The sequence below is a fragment of the Vicugna pacos genome, chromosome X (assembly GCF_048564905.1).
Source record: "Vicugna pacos chromosome X, VicPac4, whole genome shotgun sequence".
In the NCBI taxonomy this organism is placed as follows: Eukaryota; Metazoa; Chordata; class Mammalia; order Artiodactyla; family Camelidae; genus Vicugna; species Vicugna pacos.
The window spans coordinates 39,979,743-39,998,602 of NC_133023.1; the positions used below are offsets into that span (position 1 = coordinate 39,979,743).

General features: G+C 39.3%; 1 protein-coding gene across 3 annotated transcripts; it reads left to right on the top strand.

Moving 5' to 3' along the window:
- The first annotated feature begins 1,112 nt into the window (after window positions 1-1,112).
- Window positions 1,113-18,049, top strand: LOC107034464 (uncharacterized). Of its 3 annotated transcripts, none has more exons than XM_072956367.1 (9): window positions 1,113-1,218; window positions 5,638-5,729; window positions 6,280-6,382; window positions 8,359-8,450; window positions 9,001-9,103; window positions 11,122-11,213; window positions 11,769-11,871; window positions 15,509-15,629; window positions 17,933-18,049. In XM_072956367.1, the coding sequence occupies exons 2-8, from the start codon at window positions 5,646-5,648 to the stop codon at window positions 15,613-15,615; spliced, it is 684 nt and encodes a 227-aa protein (XP_072812468.1). In that variant the 5' UTR covers window positions 1,113-1,218; window positions 5,638-5,645; the 3' UTR covers window positions 15,616-15,629; window positions 17,933-18,049. The 3 variants fall into 3 exon arrangements, with proteins under 3 accessions (XP_072812468.1, XP_072812467.1, XP_072812469.1); XM_072956366.1 differs by lacking the exon at window positions 1,113-1,218 and adding an exon at window positions 1,566-1,726; XM_072956368.1 differs by lacking the exon at window positions 1,113-1,218 and adding an exon at window positions 3,862-3,974.
- The last annotated feature ends 811 nt before the right edge of the window (window positions 18,050-18,860 follow it).

Genomic DNA, 18,860 nt, shown 5'->3' on the forward strand with positions numbered 1-18,860 from the left:
GTGAGCATGATTGCTTTGTTGAAGCATTTGTACAGTAGCTGCTTTGAGGATGTTGTCAGATAATCCCAGCATTTCATTCTTTTCTGCATTGATTTTCTTTCCCATGTGAGCTTAGATTTCCCTGTTGTTTTCATAGTCTGAGTATTTTTACTTTAATTTTAAATAGAATATTAGAGGTCACTTTCCACTTACAGGTATTACAAAATATTGGCTCTTATTCCCCACGTTGTACATCCTGGAGCATATCTTACATCCAATAGATTGTTCCTCCTACTGTCTGACTTCTATTTTGCCCCTCCTACCACTGGTAAACACTAGTTTGTTCTCTATATCTGGTTCTAGTATTAGGTTATATTCACTGGTTTATGTTTTAGCTTCTACACATAAGTGATATTGTCTGGAATTTTCCCTGTTAGAGTTATTACATTTCACATAATCACCTCCAAGTTCATCCACGTTGCTGCAAATGGCAAAATTTCGTTCTTTCTTAAGGCTGAGTAACATTCCATTCTTTATGTATGTATATAGATCTATCTATCTATGTCTATCTGTATAGACACTATATATATATAAAATAGCTTCTTTATCCAGTCATCTGTTGGTGGACATTTAGGTTGCTTTTATTTCTGTGCAATTGTAAATAGTGCTGCTACGAACATTGGGGTGCATGTATCTTTTTGAATTAGTGTTTTTGTTTCTTTTGGATATATACGGAGGAGTGGAATTGCTAGGTCATGTGGTAGTTCAGTTTTTAGCTTTTTGAGTATTCTGAGTAATTTTTAATCATATACTGGACACTGTGAATATTAGGTTACGAGATTCTTGATCTTGTGTAAATCCTATGGAGTATATTGCCAATTTATTTCAGCAGGCATTCTACTGGCAGCCACCTCAGCCATCGTCTTCATGGTGGGCTGGGACAAGGGAGGACGGTGGGCGGTGGAGGGGAGGGGTGACTCTTGGGGGCGTTAATTGCATATCTGAGCCCTGGAGGCGCCAGGAAGTGTCCATAGAGCAGAGATCCGGGAATCCTGGTGGGGTCCCATGGGAGGTGGGGAATCCAGCCCATTCGGCACAGGAGAGAGACAGTGCGCATGTTCGTTACTGTTCGCCTCCCATCTTCCCTTGTCGTGTAGCGTGTGCAGTGCATTCTGGGTGCTGAACTGTGCGCCTCGCGTCTCACTGTCTGGCCTGTTTCTACTCGGCTGCGATCAGCTGGTAGGTCCACAGATCTGTCCTGCCGGGAGTTTAAGTGTGCATTCGTGTAAGGGGGTGCTAGTGGTCTTTGTGTGGATATGGGGCGGCGGCAGATGGTCGTGCGATCTGTGGACTATGAAGAGGTGGGTCCTCGAGGTCGTTGTCCTCACAGGTGTGGCGACAGCCATTACTGTCGTGGTGGCAGGTCTGGGAGAAGGAAACATGGTGGGCGGTTGAGGGGTGGGGGTCACATGAAGATGGGGTGACTCTGGGGGGTGTTATTTGAGTTATCTGAGCCCTGGAGGCCCCCGGAACTGTCCACAGAGCAGAGATTCGGGAATCCTGGTTGGGTCCCTTGGGGGACGGGGAAACCGGCCCACGTGGCTCAGGCCAGATACAGTGCGCATGCCTGAGGCTGTGTACCTTCCCATCCGCCCTGGGCATGCAGTGTGTCAACGCGTTCTGGGTGTCAAGCTGTTTGCATTGCGTCTCACAGTCTGGTCTGTTTCTTCTCGGCTGAGATCAGCTGGTAGGTCCACAGATTCATCCTGCCGGGAGTTTAAGTGTGCGTGCGTCTGAGAGGGAGCCAGCGGGCTTCCAGCGGTGCGATCTGTGGCCTTGGAGAAGGGTCCTCGAGGTCATTGTCCTTCTCACAGGTGTCACGGCCGTCATGGCTCTCGAGGTGGTGGCTTGAATGGGGGAACAGTGGGAGGTACAGCCTAGGGAGACAGGTGATGAAGGGCTGCTACTTGAGGGCATTATTTGAGGCATCTGGGTCCCGGAGGCCCTAGAACTGCCGACAGGGCACAGATCCGAAGTAGGCAGTGGGGCCCCAGACAGTGGGCAGTGAGCAAGCTGCCGGTAAAGAAAGGCCTAGAAATGGACTGATGTTTGATTTTGATTGTGTCCTGAAATTAGCAGTGCCCCGAGCAGAGTACCAGGGAGGAGAGTGATACAAGAGTTTTTACTACCACCACTCAACGCTACCATTTTAGTTCAACAATAGACGTAGACAGTTTGTAAATGAACAAGTGTGGCTTTTTGTTTCAATAAAATGTGATTGAGGGGGGACCGAGAAAGGCCTTAATAAATGAAAGTGTGCCAAAAATGGTAGTTACTCAAGTATTAATTCTCTAGTGGTAATTTCTTTCTCCTTTAAATTAAGTATAGTTGATGTAGGGTATTAGGTGAGTTACAGGTGTACAATATAGTCATCCACAATTTTAAAGGTTTTAGTCTGTTTATAGTTATTATGGAATATTGGCTGTTTGCCATGTTGTACAATATAACCCTGTAGTTTATTTTATACCTCAAGTTTGTAGTTCGTACTCCTCCCCCAGTATATTACCCCTCCTCCCTTCCTTCTCCTAAGTAGCCGGTAGTTTGTTCGCTGTATGTGTGAATCCGCTCCTTTTCTGTTATATTTACTGGTTGTATTTTTCAGATTCCACGTAAAAGTGATATCGTACATTATCTGTCTTTGTATGTTTAACTGATTTCACTTAGGTCCATATGCTGCAAGCCCATCCATAGTATTGCAAATGGCATAGTTTTCTTCTCTTTTATGGCTGGGTAGTATTCCATTGTATACATATACCACTTCTCTGTCTCTTTGTTGATGGACAGTTAGGTTGCTTCCATATCTTCCCAGTTGCAAATAGTGCTGCTTTGAACATTGGGGTGCATGTATCTTTTCGAGTTACTGGGTTTTTTTCCTTTTGGATATATATCGACGAGTGGAATTGCTAGGTCATATGGTTGTTCTTTTTTCTTAGGTTCTTGAGTATTCTGAGTAATTTTTAATCATATGCTGGGCATTTTGAATAATAGGTTATGATTCTGTGTCTTGCGTAAATCCTATAGAGTATATTGACATATCTATTTTAGCAGGCATTCTACTGGCAGCCACCACAGGCCTGGTCTTCGTGGTGGGCTTGGAACAAGGGAGGACGGTGGGCAGGGGAGGGGAGGGGTGACTCTTGGGGGCATTATTTGCATATCTGAGCCCTGAAGGCACCAGAACTGCCACAGAGCACAGATCCAGGAATCTCGGTGGGGTCCCCTAGTGGGCGGGGAAACCGGCTCACGCGGCTGAGGCAAGACACAGTGCGCATGCCCGGGGCTGCCCGCCTTTCCATCGGCCCTCGGCGTGCAGCGTGTGCAACGCGTTCTGGGTGCCGAGCTGTGCACATCGCGTCTCACCGTCTGGGTTGTTTCTACTCGGCTGCGATCTCCTGGTAGGTCCGCAGATCCGTCCTGCCGGGAGTTTAAGGGTGCGTGAGTGTGATGGGGAGCTAGCAGGCTTTGCATGGATCGGGGCTGCGGGGGGTCGTTGTGCAATCTGTGGCCTCTGAGGAGGAGGGTCCTCGAGGTGATTGTCCTCACAGATGTGGCGACAGCCATTGCTGTCGTGGTGGCAGGGCTGGGACAAGGAAAGATGGTGGGCGGTTGAGGGGTGGGGGTCAGATGAAGATGGGGTGACTCTTGGGGGTGTTATTTGAGTTATCTGAGCCGTGGAGGCACCAGGAACTGTCCACAGAGCAGAGATCCGGGAATCCTGGTGGGGTCCCGTGGAGGGCGGGGAAACCGGCCCACGTGGCACAAGAGGGAGATGGTGCGCATGCTCGTTACTGCTCGCCTCCCCGTCCCTCGTCGTGCAGCGTGTGCAGTGCGTTGCGGGTGCTGGGCTGTGTGAATGGAGTCTCACCGACTGGGCTGTTTTTACTCAGCTGCAATCACCTGTTAGGTCACAGATCCGTCCTGCCGGGAGTCTAAGTGTGCGTGCGTATGAGTGGGAGTCAGCGGGCTTCTGGCGGTGCGATCTGTGGCTTTGGAGGAGAACGGTTTTCGAGGTCGTCGTCCTTCTCACAGGTGTCACTGCCGCCATGGCTGTCGAGGTGGCAGTGGGAACAGGGGGACAGTGGGAGGCGGACGGCAGGGAGTCGGGTGAAGATGGGGTGAGCCTTGAGGGCATTATTTGTGGAATCTGTGTCCTGGAGACACTGAAACTGCCGACAGTGCAGAGAATCCAAAGTCGCCACTGGGGCCCCTGGGTAGGGACAGGGGACAAGGTGACGGTAAAGGAAAAGCCTAGAAACGGACGGATGTGTGGTTTTGACTGTGTCCTGAGATTTGTAGTGCACTGAGCATCGTGCCAGGTAAGACAGTGCTACACAGAGTTTTTATTGCCACCAGTCAACCCTGCCGTTTCAGTGCAGAAAAAGAACAAGTGTGGCTTTGTGTTTCAATAAAATGTCATTGAGGGGGGACCGAGAAAGGCCTTAATAAATGAAAGTGTGCCAAAAATGGTAGTTACTCAAGTATTAATCCTCTAGTGGTAATTTCTTTTTCTTTTAATATAAGCATAGGGGATGCAAGTATTTGCTAAGTTATCGGTGTAAAATATAGTCAAGCATATTTTTAAAATTTATAGTGTATTTAAAGTTATTATAGAATATTGACTGTATTCCTCGTGTTGTGCAATATGTCCTTGTAGCTTATTTTATAGCTAATAATTTGTAGCTCTTACTCCTCCCCCTGTACCTTGCCCATCTACCACTCCTTCTCTGCACTAGTAACCACGAGTTTTTCTCTATTTTGGTGAATATAGTGTTCTTTTTATATTGAGTCGTTCTATTTTCTAGATTCCACATGTAAGCGATATCATACAGGATTTATCTTTCATTGTTTAACTTATTTCACGTAGCGTAACATGCTGCAATCCCATCCATATTATTGCAAATGGCAAAGGTTTGTTCTTCTTCATGTCTGAGTAGTATTCCATTTTATGTATGTGTGTGTGTGCAACGTCTCCTTTATCCATTTGTCTGTTGATGGACATTTATGTTGCTTCTATACTTGGCAGTTGTAAGTAGTGCTGGCATGAACATTGGGGTGCATGTATCTTTTTGAAATAGTGTTTTTCTTTCTTTTCAATAGATACCCAGGAGTGGAGTTGCTATGTCATTATGGTAGTTCTATTTGTATTTTTTGAGACCCCTTTACTGTTTCCACAGTGGCTGCAGCAATTTACATTTCTAGCTACAGTGTGTAACGGTTTCCTTTTTCCCACATCCTCCCCAACACATGTTGACTTTTGACTTTTTAATAATAGCCGTTTTCTCTAGTGGTATTTTCATAAGTATCTCTATAATGGTCAATCAGCTTGTGAAAGCAAACTCTTTCAGAAATGTGCTCTTCTCTTCCCAGGTGCCTTATGTTGATTTTCCTGTCAGCTTGGGCATGACATAAACAATTGCTTTTGCAAGTTTCCACATTTTGTGTGATTGGGAAGCACACAGAATAAAGTTACTTTCAGACTTATTTTCAAAGTATTTTCAATATTCAAAAATCAGTGTGCATCACCATTTGGGCATGGAAGTGTTCAATTATATTTATTCTACTAAATGCATTTTCCAAATCACGATATTTTATTTTCAGTGGGAAATATGAGTTGGAGCAGAAAGTCAACATACAAACCTAAGAAACGGGGTCATGATGAACAATGTGACAATCCTGTTGAGCCTGCGGTTGTAAGTGTTTTAACAGTTGATTTTTTTGGTGGGGGAGGGGTATAGCTCAGTGGTAGAGTGGGTGATTAATATGTACAATGTCCTGGGTTCAGTCCCTAGTACTTCCATCAATAAATGAATGAACATTTGATGTTTTTATTAATAGGAATTATATTTTGTGAAAAGATGTTCAACTAACACAGACGCACTTTGAAAGGTCTTCTGTGTGATACAGAACGTTGATCCAGGAAGACGACATTCTGATGTTGTCTTGATGGATGCTGTTATATTCCCTGGGAATATAACTGATGACTTCCTTCCCATACTTATAAACAATGAGTTCACACATCCCTCCCAGCATTGAGTAAAATAGCTTCCAAAATCCTTGTAACTTTTCTTAGAGTAGCGTCTCTGTTGGAAAAGTAAGTTTATTAAAAGTAAGTATACCAACTAGTATTGAAGAAGTAATTTTAGATTTGCTTATAGTCAAATATATCTCTGTATTCTGTATATTTATTTCGTTGACATGTAATGGTAACAAAACTTTTTATTTGCACACACATGTGTGTAGGCCCACGGTGATAAGCAACCTGAAGAATCGGAGCCACCAACTACAAGTCAGGACATTAGACCTGGTGAAGAGGAAAAGGATGAAGGAGCATCTTCATTTCAAGGTGAAGGGAAATGGAAGAGGAATGCCTCTTTTGGGGGTGTGTGTGTGTGCGTGTGTTGTGTATGTGTATGTCTCATACATGGTGATATGCCAATAAGAGAAAGAAAGAAAACAGTAGAAATGGATTCCAAACACTGCCTGAAAATTGGCTGGAAAATTGAAGAGAGTATAGTTTGCAGCTTCGGCCAATCCTTCGCTAGAATAAATTTCCTCCATTTTATAAATGCAAAAATTGAAACTCAGGGATCGTGTTTAATAGAGAGCACTTGACTCTTGATGACAAAATTTGTATTTCATTCCAAAGTTTGTGTCTTACTGCAACCTATGTCAGTGTAAAGAAAAGGTGAATGATTTTGCTTAAAACTCAAATGTGTGTACTATAATTCTGCTCCGTTTTGGCCCTGGAGTAGATAGGTCAAGTGGAGCAGGATGGAGACTTCAGAAATGAATCATGAATGATGGCCACTGTTAATTGATATTTTTAAATGGTAAATTAGATAAAAGCTGGGTAATTCAGGATACTGGCATGCAAGTAGCTGCTTTTATATAAAATTAATGCAGCTTTTAAAAGGTGGGTGTATACTTCTATGGTCAGAAAAATCAAAAGATTAATTATTTTAAGATTAACATGAGACAAATTACTTTTCCTGGATATCTAGTGTTTTGAAACAAAACATTTACATAACTCCAGCCACTGTTAAATGATTCTAGACTGTAACTGACAACAATGCTGATTCATTTCTTTCTATCTGATTTCCTTTATGCTCACTGCTAGACAGTGTATATGCTGTTACTCATAAATAATTTTGCTATTAATTTTGGTACTTTTTTCTACATGGGTTTCACTTGTGGAATGTTGCATAGAGGACCTTTGGACCTAAATATAGCATTAGTTTTTCTTTTTAATTGAAGTGTAATCGATTTGCAAAGTTGTGTTAATTTCTGGTGTGAAGCCTAGTGATTTAGTTATGTATATAAATTTTCGTATTTTTTAATTATAGACTATTACAAAGCATTGAATATAATTGCCTGTGCTGTACATTAGGACCTTGTTCATCTGTTTCATTTATATATAGTAGTTATTGTCTGCAAATCCAGAACTCCCAGTATATCCCTCCACCTCGTCTTTCCCCATGGAAATCATAAGCTTGTTTTCTATGTCTGTGAGTCAGTTTTTGTTTTGTAAATGAGCACATTTGTGTTATTTTTTCAGATTCCATATATAAGTGATATCATATGGTATTTTTTTTTCTCTTTCTGACTTACTTCACTTGGAATGACATTCTCCAGGGCCATCTGCGTTGCTGCATGTGACATTATTTCATTTTTTCTTGCTGAGTAGTATTCCATGTACTACATCTTTGTTATCCCTTTGTCTGTTGATGGACACTGAGGTAGCTTTCATATCTCGGCAGTTGTAAGTAGTGCTGATAGGAACACTGGGGTGCATGTATCTTTTTTAATTAGTGTTTTTCTTTCTTTTCAATGGATACTCAGTGGTGGAATCACTAAGTCATTCTGTAGTTCTGTCTTTTTTTCAGACATCTCTATGGTTTCCACAGTGGCTGCAGCAATTTACATTCCCAGCCACAGTAGGCAAGGATTTCCTTTTTTCCACATCCTGTTGAGGACATGTTGTCTTTTGACTTTTTGATAATAGCCATTTTCTCTAGTAGCATTTTCCTAAATATCTCCATGATGGTGAATCATGTTGTGAAACTCAACCCTTTCATAAATGTTTTATTGTCTTTTCCCATGTGCCTTATGGTGATTTTTCTGTCAGCTTGGGCATGACATAAAGAATTGCTTTTGCAAGTCGCCAGATGTGGTGTGATTGGCAAGTACACACAATTAAATTACCGTGAGACTTATTCTCAATATTCAAAAATTAGGTTGCATCACCTTTTGGCCACTGAAGTATTGAAATATAATTATTCTCTTAAATGTATTTTCCAAAGCACAGTATTTTATTTTCAGTGGGAAATATCTTTCGGAGAGTAAAGTCAACATACAGACCTAGGAAAAGAAGTTATGATCAAGCATGTGTCAATCCAGTTGTGCCTGTGGTTGTAAGTGTTTTAACAATGATCTTTTTTTCTGGGGGAGTGGTATAGCTCAGTGGTAGAGTGTGTGCTTAACATGTACAACGTCCTGCGTACAATCCCCATTACCTCCATTAATGAATAAATAAAACATTTGTTTTTTTTATTTGTAGAAATTAATTTCTGTGATAAGTTGTGGAACTAATACAGATACCTTGAAAGGCCTTCTGTGTGATACAGAACGTTGATCTAGAAGGATGACATTCTGGTGTTGCCTGGATGCATGCTGTTATATTCCCAGGGAATATAACTGATGACTTCCTTCTCATGCTTATTAACAACCGATTGCACACATCCTTCCCAACATAGATTAAAATAGCTTCCCAAGTGCTTGTAACATTCCTTGGAGTAGCATCACTATGGGAAAAATAAGTTTATGAAGAAAAATTATACCCAATAATATTGGAGAAATATCTTTCGATTTACAGATATTAAATATATCTGTGTATTGTGTATATTTATATTGTTGGCATGTGTCAGTAACAAAACTTTTTAATTTACACACATATATGTGTAGGCCCACGGTGATAAGCAACCTCAAGAATGGGAGCCACCAACTTCAAGTCAGGACATTAAACCTGGTGAAGCAAAAGAGGATGAAGGAGCATCTGCAGTTGAAGGTGAAGGGGAAGAGAAGAGGAATGCCTCGTGTGTGTGTGTGTGTGTGTGTGTGTGTGTGTGTGTGTGTGTGGGTGTGTTGTCTCATGCATGTTGAGATGCCAATAACAGAAGGAAAGGAAACAGCAGAAAGGGATCTCAAACACTCCCTGAGAATTGACTGGAAAAGTGAAGAGAGTGTAGTTTGCATCTTAGGGCAATCCTTCACTAGAATAAATATTCCCCCGTTTATAAATGAGAAATTGAGGCACACGGATCTTTTTTATCAGAGAGCAGTTGAGTATTGAATACTAAATTTGTCTTTCATGCCAAAATTTGTGTCTTCCTGCCACCTATTTTATCATAAAAAAAGGTGAATGATTTTGCTTAAAACTCAGTACTATAATTTAGCTCAGTTTTTGCCCAGGAGTCGATAGTTCAATGGAGAAGGATAAAGAGTTGAGAAATGAATCATGAATGATGGCCACTGTTTCTTTAATTGATGTTTTTGTATGGTCAGTTTGATAAAAGCTGGATAATTCAGGATACTGGCATACACGTAGCTGGTTTTATATGACTTTAATGCAGCTTTTAAATGGTGGTCATATCCTTCTATGGTTAGAAAAATCCAAAGTTGAATTATTCCGTTTAACATGAGACAAATTATTTTTCCTGGATATGGAATATTTTGAAACAAACATTTATATAACTTAGGCCACTGTTGAAGGATTCCAGATTGTAACTCTCAACGATGCCAGTTCATTTATTTCTACCCCATTTCCTTTATGCTCACTGCTAGACCCTATATTTGGCGTTATTCATAAATAATTTTGCTATTAATTTTGGTACTTTTCTCCTACATGGGTTTCATTTGTGGAATGTTACATACAGGACCTTTGGACATATATATAGCTTTAATTTATTTTAATTGAAATGTAGTCGATTTGCAATGTTGTGCTAATTTCTGGTATAAAGCATAGTGATTTAGTTATGTATATAAGTTTTCATATGTTTTCATTATAAGCTATTACAAAGTATTGAGTATAGTTCCCTGTGCTGTACAGTAGGACCTTGTTTACCTGTTTTATTTATATATAGTAGTTACCATCTGCAAATCCGGAACTCCCAGTTTATCCCTCCACCTCGCCTTTCCCCGTGGTAACCATATGTTTGTTTTTTATGTCTGTGAGTCTGTTTTTGTTTTGTAAATAAGCTCATTTATGTCATTTTAAAAAGATTCCACATATCAGTGATATCATATTATATTTTTCTTTCTGTTTCTGGCTTACTTCACTTGGAATGACATTCTCCTGGGCCATCTATGTTGCTGCATATGACATTATTTCATTTTTTATTGATGAGTAGTATTCCATTGTCTCCCTCTCTTTCTCTCTCTCTCTCTCCATATATATACCACATCTTCTTTATCCCTTTGTCTGTTGATAACATTGAGGTAGCTTCCGTATCTTGGCAGTTGTAAGTAGTGCTGGTATGAACATTGGGGTGCACGTATCTTCTTGAATTAGTGTTTTTCTTTCTTTTCAATAGATACTCAGGAGTGGAATTGCTAAGTCATTATGGTAGTTCTATTTGTAGTTTTTTGAGACACCTCTACTGTTTCCACAGTGGCTGCAGGAACTTGCATTCCCAGCCACAGTGCGCAAGTGTTTCCTTTTTTCCACATCCTCCCCAACACTTGTTGTCTTTCCACTTTTTGATAAATAGCCATTTACTGTAGTGGTATTTTCTTAAATATCTCCATGATGGTGAATCACATTGTGAAACCCAACCCTTTTGGAAATCTTTTCTTGTCTTTTCCCATGTGTCTTATGGTGATTTTTCTGTCAGCTTGGGCATGACATAAACAATTGCTTTTACAAGTTGCCAGATGTGGTATGATTGGAAAGCACACACAATTAAATTACCTGAGACTTATTTTCAAAATTCAAAAATTAGTGTGCATCACCATTTGGCCATGGAAGTGTTCAGATATAATTACCCTCTTAAATGCATTTTCCAAAGCACAATATTTTATTTTCAGTGGGAAATATCTTTCGGAGAGTAAAGTCAACATACAGACCTAGGAAAAGAAGTTATGATCAAGCATTTGTCAATCCAGTTCAGCCTGTGGTTGTAAGTGTTTTAACAACTGATTTTTTTTTCGGGGGGGAGTGGTATAGCTCAGTGGTAGAGTGTGTGCTTAACATGGAAAACACCCTGGGTTCAATCCCCATTACCTCCATTAATAAATAAAAAAATTTTTGATGTTTTCTATTAGTAGAAATTAATTTTTGTGACAAGTTGTGGAACCAATACAGATACACCTTGAAAGGTCTTCTGTGTGGTACAGAACGTTGATCCAGGAGGATGACGTTCTGGTGTTGCCTGGATGCATGCTGTTATATTCCCAGGGAATATAACTGATGCCTTCCTTCTCATGCTTATTAACAACTGATCACACACATCCCTCCCAACATAGATTAAAATAGCTTCCAAAGTGCTAGTCACTTTCCTTGGAGTAGCATCACCGTGGGAAAAGTAAGTTTATGAAGAAAAATTATACCCAATAGTATTGGAGAAATATGTTTTGATTTACTGACAGTCAAATATATCTGTGTATTGTGTATATTTATATTGTTGGCATGTGTTAGTAACTGAACTTTTTAATTTGCACACACATCTGTTTAGGCCCACGGTGATAAGCAAACTCAAGGATGGGAGCCACCAACTTCAAGTCAGGACTTTAGACCTGGTAAAGCCAAAGAGGATGAAGGAGCACCTGCAGTTGAAGGTGAAGGAAAAGGAACGAGGAATGCGTCTTGTGGGGATGTGTGTGTGTGTGTGTGTGTATGTGCGTGTGTGTGTATGTGTATGTCTCATGCATGTTGAGATGCCAATAAGAGAAGGAAGGGAAACAGCAGAAAGGGATCTCAAACGCTGCCTGAGAATTGACTGGAAAAGTGAAGAGAGTGTAGTTTGCATCTTAGGGCAATCCTTCAGTAGAATAAATTTCCCCCTTCTTTATAAATGAGAAAACTGAGGCACACGGATCTTGTTTATCAGAGAGCAGTTGACTATTGAATACAAAATTTGTATTTCACGCCAAAATTTGTGTCTTCCTGCCACCTATTTTATCGTAAATAATGGTGAATGATTCTGCTTAAAACTCAGATGACTGTACTATGATTTAGCTCAGTTTTGGCCCAGGAGAAGATAGTTCAGTGGAGTTGGATAGAGGCATCAGAAATGAATCATGAATGATGGCCACTGTTTCTTTAATTGATATTTTTAAATGGTAAGTTTGATAAAGGTGAGATAATTTAGGATACTTGCGTACAAGTAGCTGGTTTTATATGATCTTAATCCACCTTTTAAAAGGTGGTTAAGTCCTTCTATGGTTAGAAAAATCCAAAGCTGAGTTATTCCGATCAACATGAGACAAATTATTTTTCCTGGATGTCTAGTATTTGGAAACAAAACATTTGTATAACTCAGGCCACTGTTAAAGGATTCTAGAATGTAACAGACAACTATGTCGATTCATTTCTTTCGACCCCATTTCCTTTATGCTCACTGCTAGACACTATATTTGCTGTTATTAGTAAATAATTTTGCTATTAATTTTGGTACTCTTTTCTACATGGGTTTCATTTGTGGAATGTTGCATAGAGGACCTTTTGACCTAAATATAGCTTTCATTTTTTTTAATTGAAGTGTAATCGATTTGTGACATTGTGTTAACTTCTGTTGTAAAGCATAGTGATTCAGCTATGTATATAAGTTTTCACATTTTTTCATTATAGGCTATTAAAAAGCACTGAGCATAGTTCCCTGTGCTGTATAGTAGGACCCTGTTTATCTGTTTTATTTATATGTAGTAGTTAATATCTGGAAATCCAAAACTGCCAGTTTATCCCTCCACCTCGCCTTTCCCCATGGTAACCATTAGTTTGTTTTCTATGTCTGTCTGTTTCTGTTTTGTAAATAAGCTCATTCATGTCATTTTTAAAAGATTCCACATATCAGTGATATCATATGATATTTCTCTGTCCCTTTCTGGCTTACTTCACTTGGAATGACATTCTCCAGGGCCACGTATGTTGCTGCATATGACATTATTTCAGGTTTTTTTGCGCTGAGTAGTATTCCATTGTGTACATATAGAACATCTTCTTTTCTAATCATCTGTCGATGGACATTTAGGCTGCTTCCATGTCTTGGCTGTTGTAAGTAGTGCGCCTATGAGCATCGGGGTGTGTGTTTCCAAAATAGAGTTTCCTTCGAATATATGCCCAGGAGTGGGATTGCTGTATCATAGGGTAAGTCTGTTTTTAATTCTATGTGGAATCTCCATACTGTTTTCCATAGTGGCTGCATCAAATTACAGTCCCACCAGCAGGTGAGGAGGGTTCCCTTTTGTCTACACAACCTGCTGCATTTATCATTTGTGGACTTTTGAATGATGATCATTTTGACTGGTGTGAGATGACACCTCACTGTAGGTTTAATTTGCATTTCTCTGATAATTAGCAACATTTAGCATTCTTCTCATACCTATCGGCTTTGTATTTGTATGTCTTCATTGGAGAAATGTTTGTTTAGGCCTTCTGCCCATTTCTTGATTGAGTTGTTTGGGTTTTTTTGTTATTGAGTTGTATGGACTCTTTATATATTCTGGAAATTAAGTCCTTGTCAGTCACATTGTTTGCAAACATTTTCTACCAGTCCATAAGTTTCCTTTGCTGTACAAAATCTTGTATGTTTCGTTCGATCCCATTTGTTTATATTTCCTTTTTTTTTCTGTTGCCTGGGTTGCATCTCCTAGGAGAACATTGCTAAGATTTATGTCTGGGAATGTTTGTGTATGTTTTCTTCTAGGAGGTTTATAGTGTTTTGTCTTATGTTTAAGTCTTTAAGCCACTTTGAGTTTATTTTTGTGTACACGGTGAGGGTGTTCTGTAACATCGTTGATTTACGTGTGGCTGTCCAGCTTCCCCAACACCACTAGCTGAAGAGGCCGTCTTTTCTCCACTGTATATTCTTGCCTTCTTTGTCAAAGATTAATTGACCATAAGTGTGTAGGTTTATTTCTGGGCTCTCTGTTCTGTTCCATTGATCCACGTGTCTGTTTTTATGCCAATAGCATGTTGTTTCGATTCCTGTAGCCCAGTATTCTTGTCTGAGGTTTGGGGGAGTTATTCATCCAGCTTCGTTCTATTTCTTCAGTAGGGGGGAGGATATAGCTCAAGTGATACAGCACATGCTTAGCCTGCATGAGGTCCTGGGTTCAATCCCCAGTACCTCCTCTAAGAATAAATAAAGAAGCCTAATTACCTCCCCCCTGCCAAAAATAAAAAAAAAAACCTCTTGTCTTCCTCAAGTTCAACGCAGTTGTCAGGTATTCACTTTAATTTTTCCTTTATATTCCCCAAAAACATAAAATTTACAGAAAAGTTGCAAGAATAGTACAGTTAACTCATCTATTTTCACCTCAATTTACCAAGTATTAAATTTTTACCACATTGGTTTCATATCCTCTTCCCTCTCCCCTCCCCGTGTGTGTATATGTATACACACACATACACACTTATTGATACGTTTGTTATTATTAATACTGAGTCATTTAGATAAAGTTTCAACTGTTATGACCCTTTAGCCTAAGTACATTAGTGTATATATATATATATATAGATAGATAGATAGATAGATAGCCTTAGAAGAAAGAAAAAGTCATTCTCTTGGCTAATCACTGTCCTAAATCGGGAAATTCGACCATAGGAAAATGCAGTCATTAAAATTTTCTCAGTGTATACTCAGATTTCCCCAGTCGTCCCTATAGTTCCCTTGATAGAATTTTGCTCTTGATCCAGAGTCCAGTGCAGGATCATGCATTGCATTTAGTTGTCATGTCTATTTAGTCTTCTTTAGTCTGGAATAATTCTTCAGTTTTTCTGTCGTTCATGACACGGACATTTTTGAAGAGGATACAGCAGTTGGTTTGCAGAATGTTAATCAATTTGAGGTATTGTTTGAGTCTTTTTCCCCTCCTCAACACTTAGTGTTTAATCATTCCGTGTAACATGCTGAGTAAACTGAGAGACATGGTTTCAACCTTGAGCTCACAGTCTAGTCAGAGACCCAAACAAATCACTGATAAGTACAGTCACACGTATAACACAGACAGGTACAAAGGGAGCACCTAAGTTGTGTGAGGGCGGTCTTGGGAAAGGAAGAGGATAATGAAACCCTGGTTTCTTAGTTTCTGGTAACAGACTCCTAAAATAATGCTCTTGTGGTTCTTCAGCATCACATTTGTTTCCACACGAGCCTAAGATTTTATTTCGTGAACACTGAAGGAGTGAATATTATCAACTCTTATTCATATCTCATGATTCACTTCTTAAATTGACCAACGTTTTATTTTCAAGGGCCTGTCCCAGAAGCTGATCAACGCGAAGTGGCTAAGCCAGAGACTGGGCATGAGCATGATCGTGGTGTCGATGGGAAGAGACTGCCAAAGCCAGAGCCCTTTTAAAATACCAGGAGCAGGTATGTTCTCCATTAAGTGTGCAAATTATAGGGTGTCTGTTTCCACAATATACTATTTTTAACGATACAGGGGTAACAGTACTGTTTCTTTATAACACAGTTCACTTATAAAGGTGATTTGAAATGTAGTTTCGACCTTAAGTGCCTGACTTACTGGACTATCAGGTATAGAAACGAATTTGTTAAAGCCATACTGGATTATAAAAGATGAAAATATTTTCTTACTTTTAAGTATGAGTCCTTTAACCAACAGTTGCTAATTTTCATATGCGTTTGTAGAGTTCTGCGTTTAACATACACGTAGTGCATTTGTAACACACATCAGTTTGTATGACATATGCTGAAGCCTTGAAGTAGGTTCCAGTACCAGCTCTAACCCAATTTCTGTGACTCTGGGCCAATCCCTTAACTTCTAAACCCATCTTTGCTCTTATAAAAATAGTGAATTCAAATCAGATATTTAAAAATCATTTTCAGGTCTGATTTTTGCATACTCTGTTTCTGTTGCATTGAACACACAAAACAATACATGATTTTATTTATGATAAATCATCAAACTCTGACCTGAGTCAAGTTACAACACCTGAATGGAGGTTTCCTCACTACTAAGAAAACGAACACTTTGCTTGACGGTTGTTTCTCTGTTGGAGTTGTGAATGCCCGTCCTCAGATTCTGCCAAATTCTGAAATCTCTGGCTCTCAAAAGACAATTGCATTTTGTCTTTTTTTCCTTCCAGTTTTTATTGATATATAATGGACAAAAATGTGAACAGTTGCATTTTAAATCCTTCCCCAAATGAAGCCTCAAATGGCTAACTACTAACATTTCAAGAGATAATCTAGTTTCTAGTCTCTATGTCTGATCAGACAGAGAAAGTGCAGATAGTCAGCGATACTCAAGGCGGGTGCAAGATGCATATGCTTAGCACGCTTTCTACCCCCACTGCCCACTGTCAGTCTTAATGAGCCAGTCTTCCTAAGAAAATGTAGGCACTATGATATAATCATCTCTAACCATGTGACATGTGGCATGAAAATTTTGCGTCCCGAGGTATCAGGTGGGTAAGATTGAAACGCAAAGACCGTAACGGAAGTACTTCCTGAGTAATCAAGTTAAGTGTTCTTACGTGTGTGTTTTGCAGATTACCAACTATTAATTACATAGCTTCTGAATTTAAAGGAAGCACTTGATGCTTAGGAAGTAAACTACCTTTCATTGCATTCCTGGCCCATTCCAAACTCTTTACATTAAAAGATAGTTTTCAGGCTACTTTCAGGAACCTATTGAATGTAGTTAAAATATACTCATGGGAAGATCATAGCCTTCAACACATATGCTATTAAAAAAGGAAAAGATTATAAATTACATGTGCGTCCAATATAAAAAATCATCAAAGGTCAAAAAAGTGTAGACCTAAGGGAAAAGGAAAGAGAGTCTTAAGAAACACGAAAAAGACGCGAACAGATATGGAGTATATTATCTGTCTCTCTTTACCTTTCTATGTGTACATATGGCTTTCCAGGTTTTTCCCTTTTTTCACCCCACTTTCTGTCTTTGTTCCAGGCTGTGAGAAACGGTACTATTTTCCTTCACAATTTGATGTTACCTTTGATGGTACTGACTTAAAACTAGTGTAACTATGTCAGACATTATATAAACTGGAGTGCTTTTAAGAATGTAAAGATCCACCGTTCATAATTACAGCAGGAGTATGGATGAAAACAGGGACAAATGGTGAACCTACTACCGCATAAGGGTGACTTACGCTAGCTCCTAGAAACAGTTTTGCACTTTTCCACAGACGGAGCCGAAACAAATGCAATACTAGCCTTTTCTATTTATTTCATTTAAGCAATTCTAAGTGTGATGTTACTGTTTTAGATATCCTATATTCAGAATGTTATTCAAGTCAACGCATTTATAGGAAATTTTAAAAATTCCTTCTGTTTCCTAGGTGTTTCATTTGTTTTGATTTTTACTAAAAGTATAAAAAAATGTTGCTTTCCACTTAAAACTACCTCGCAACAGAAGCATTGGGTTTAGTGAGTTCTGAAGTTGAACAGTCGACTTGTTTCTCTGTACCACTAGAAAGAGTGATGTGTTTAGCAAATATTGTTAATGTGTCTGAAAGTCTACCTTCAGAGTCTCTGCAGAGGTTTAACTGGATATAAGCCAAGGGTCACCCTTAGGGTTCTGGTTTTAGTCCATGTTATAAAACTGAAACTGTGGTGTCCTCTGTATGCTTTAGTGCCATCTAAATAAAATTTTAACTAATATATCCAAATGTTATGTTATCTTACAGGTGAAGGGAAACCACAGGTTTAAACGAAGACAAGCTGTAACCATGTAGGCTGTTATTGTGTTGGAAATGTACCTGTTCAAATTCTCTCAATAAAGTTTTGCAGTTTTGTCCAAAGGATTCTTGCACATCTTTTGTTAAATTTATTCCTAGGTATTTGATGCTGTTGAAAATTGTACGGTGTTTGGAAATTTTATATTTTGTTTGGTCTAGTGTAGAGAGACATAATTTTTGTATATTGCTTTTTTTTTTCTACCCAGCAATCTTGCTAAGTATGTTTAATTCCTAAGGTTTATCTTTAGATAATTTTCAACATGCAAATCATATCATCTTTGAATAAGAATAACAGTTTTGTTCCTGCCATTGTAAACAGTATAGCTTTTATTTCCTTTTCCCATTTTATGTCATCGGGCAGACCCTCCACTACAATTCTGGTCAATAGAACTGGTGATAGTGGACATCCTTGTCTTAGCCCAGATGAGAAATGGAAAATTTTCAACATTTCACCATGATGTTTAATGTGCCTTTTTCGGCAGATACACTTTGTCAGGGTAAATTCATTTATTCTTAGTTTGCTTAGAGTATTCATCTTGAATGTATGTCGAATTTGATCAAACACTAGAAGTACATTTATTGAGATCGTAAGATTTTTTTCTCTCTGTCAGTCAGTTAATGTGTTGAATTACAGTGGTACGTTTCCATGTTTTAAGCCAACGTTATATTCCTAAGGTAAAGACATTTTGGTCATGAGTAATCTATGCCCTAATAATTTGTTTAGGATTTTTATGTATATTCGCATGAGTGACACTAGCCTATACTTTTATTTTATCTACTCTCTTTCTAGGACTTAGTATCAAGTTTATGCTAGCTTCACACAGGCTTGGGGTGTAAAATCTCTTTTTCTGTTCTCTGGAGCTGCAAGGCTGTGAGT

Excerpts from the sequence above, each read along its gene's own strand:
- LOC107034464 (XM_072956366.1), top strand. The coding sequence starts at position 1,603 with ATGCCTGAGGCTGTGTACCTTCCCATCCGCCCTGGGCATGCAGTGTGT. Across the intron at positions 8,451-9,000 it reads ATCCAGTTGTGCCTGTGGTT|GCCCACGGTGATAAGCAACC; the intron begins GTAAGTGTTTTA and ends ATATATGTGTAG. Across the intron at positions 11,872-15,508 it reads AGGAGCACCTGCAGTTGAAG|GGCCTGTCCCAGAAGCTGAT; the intron begins GTGAAGGAAAAG and ends TTTATTTTCAAG.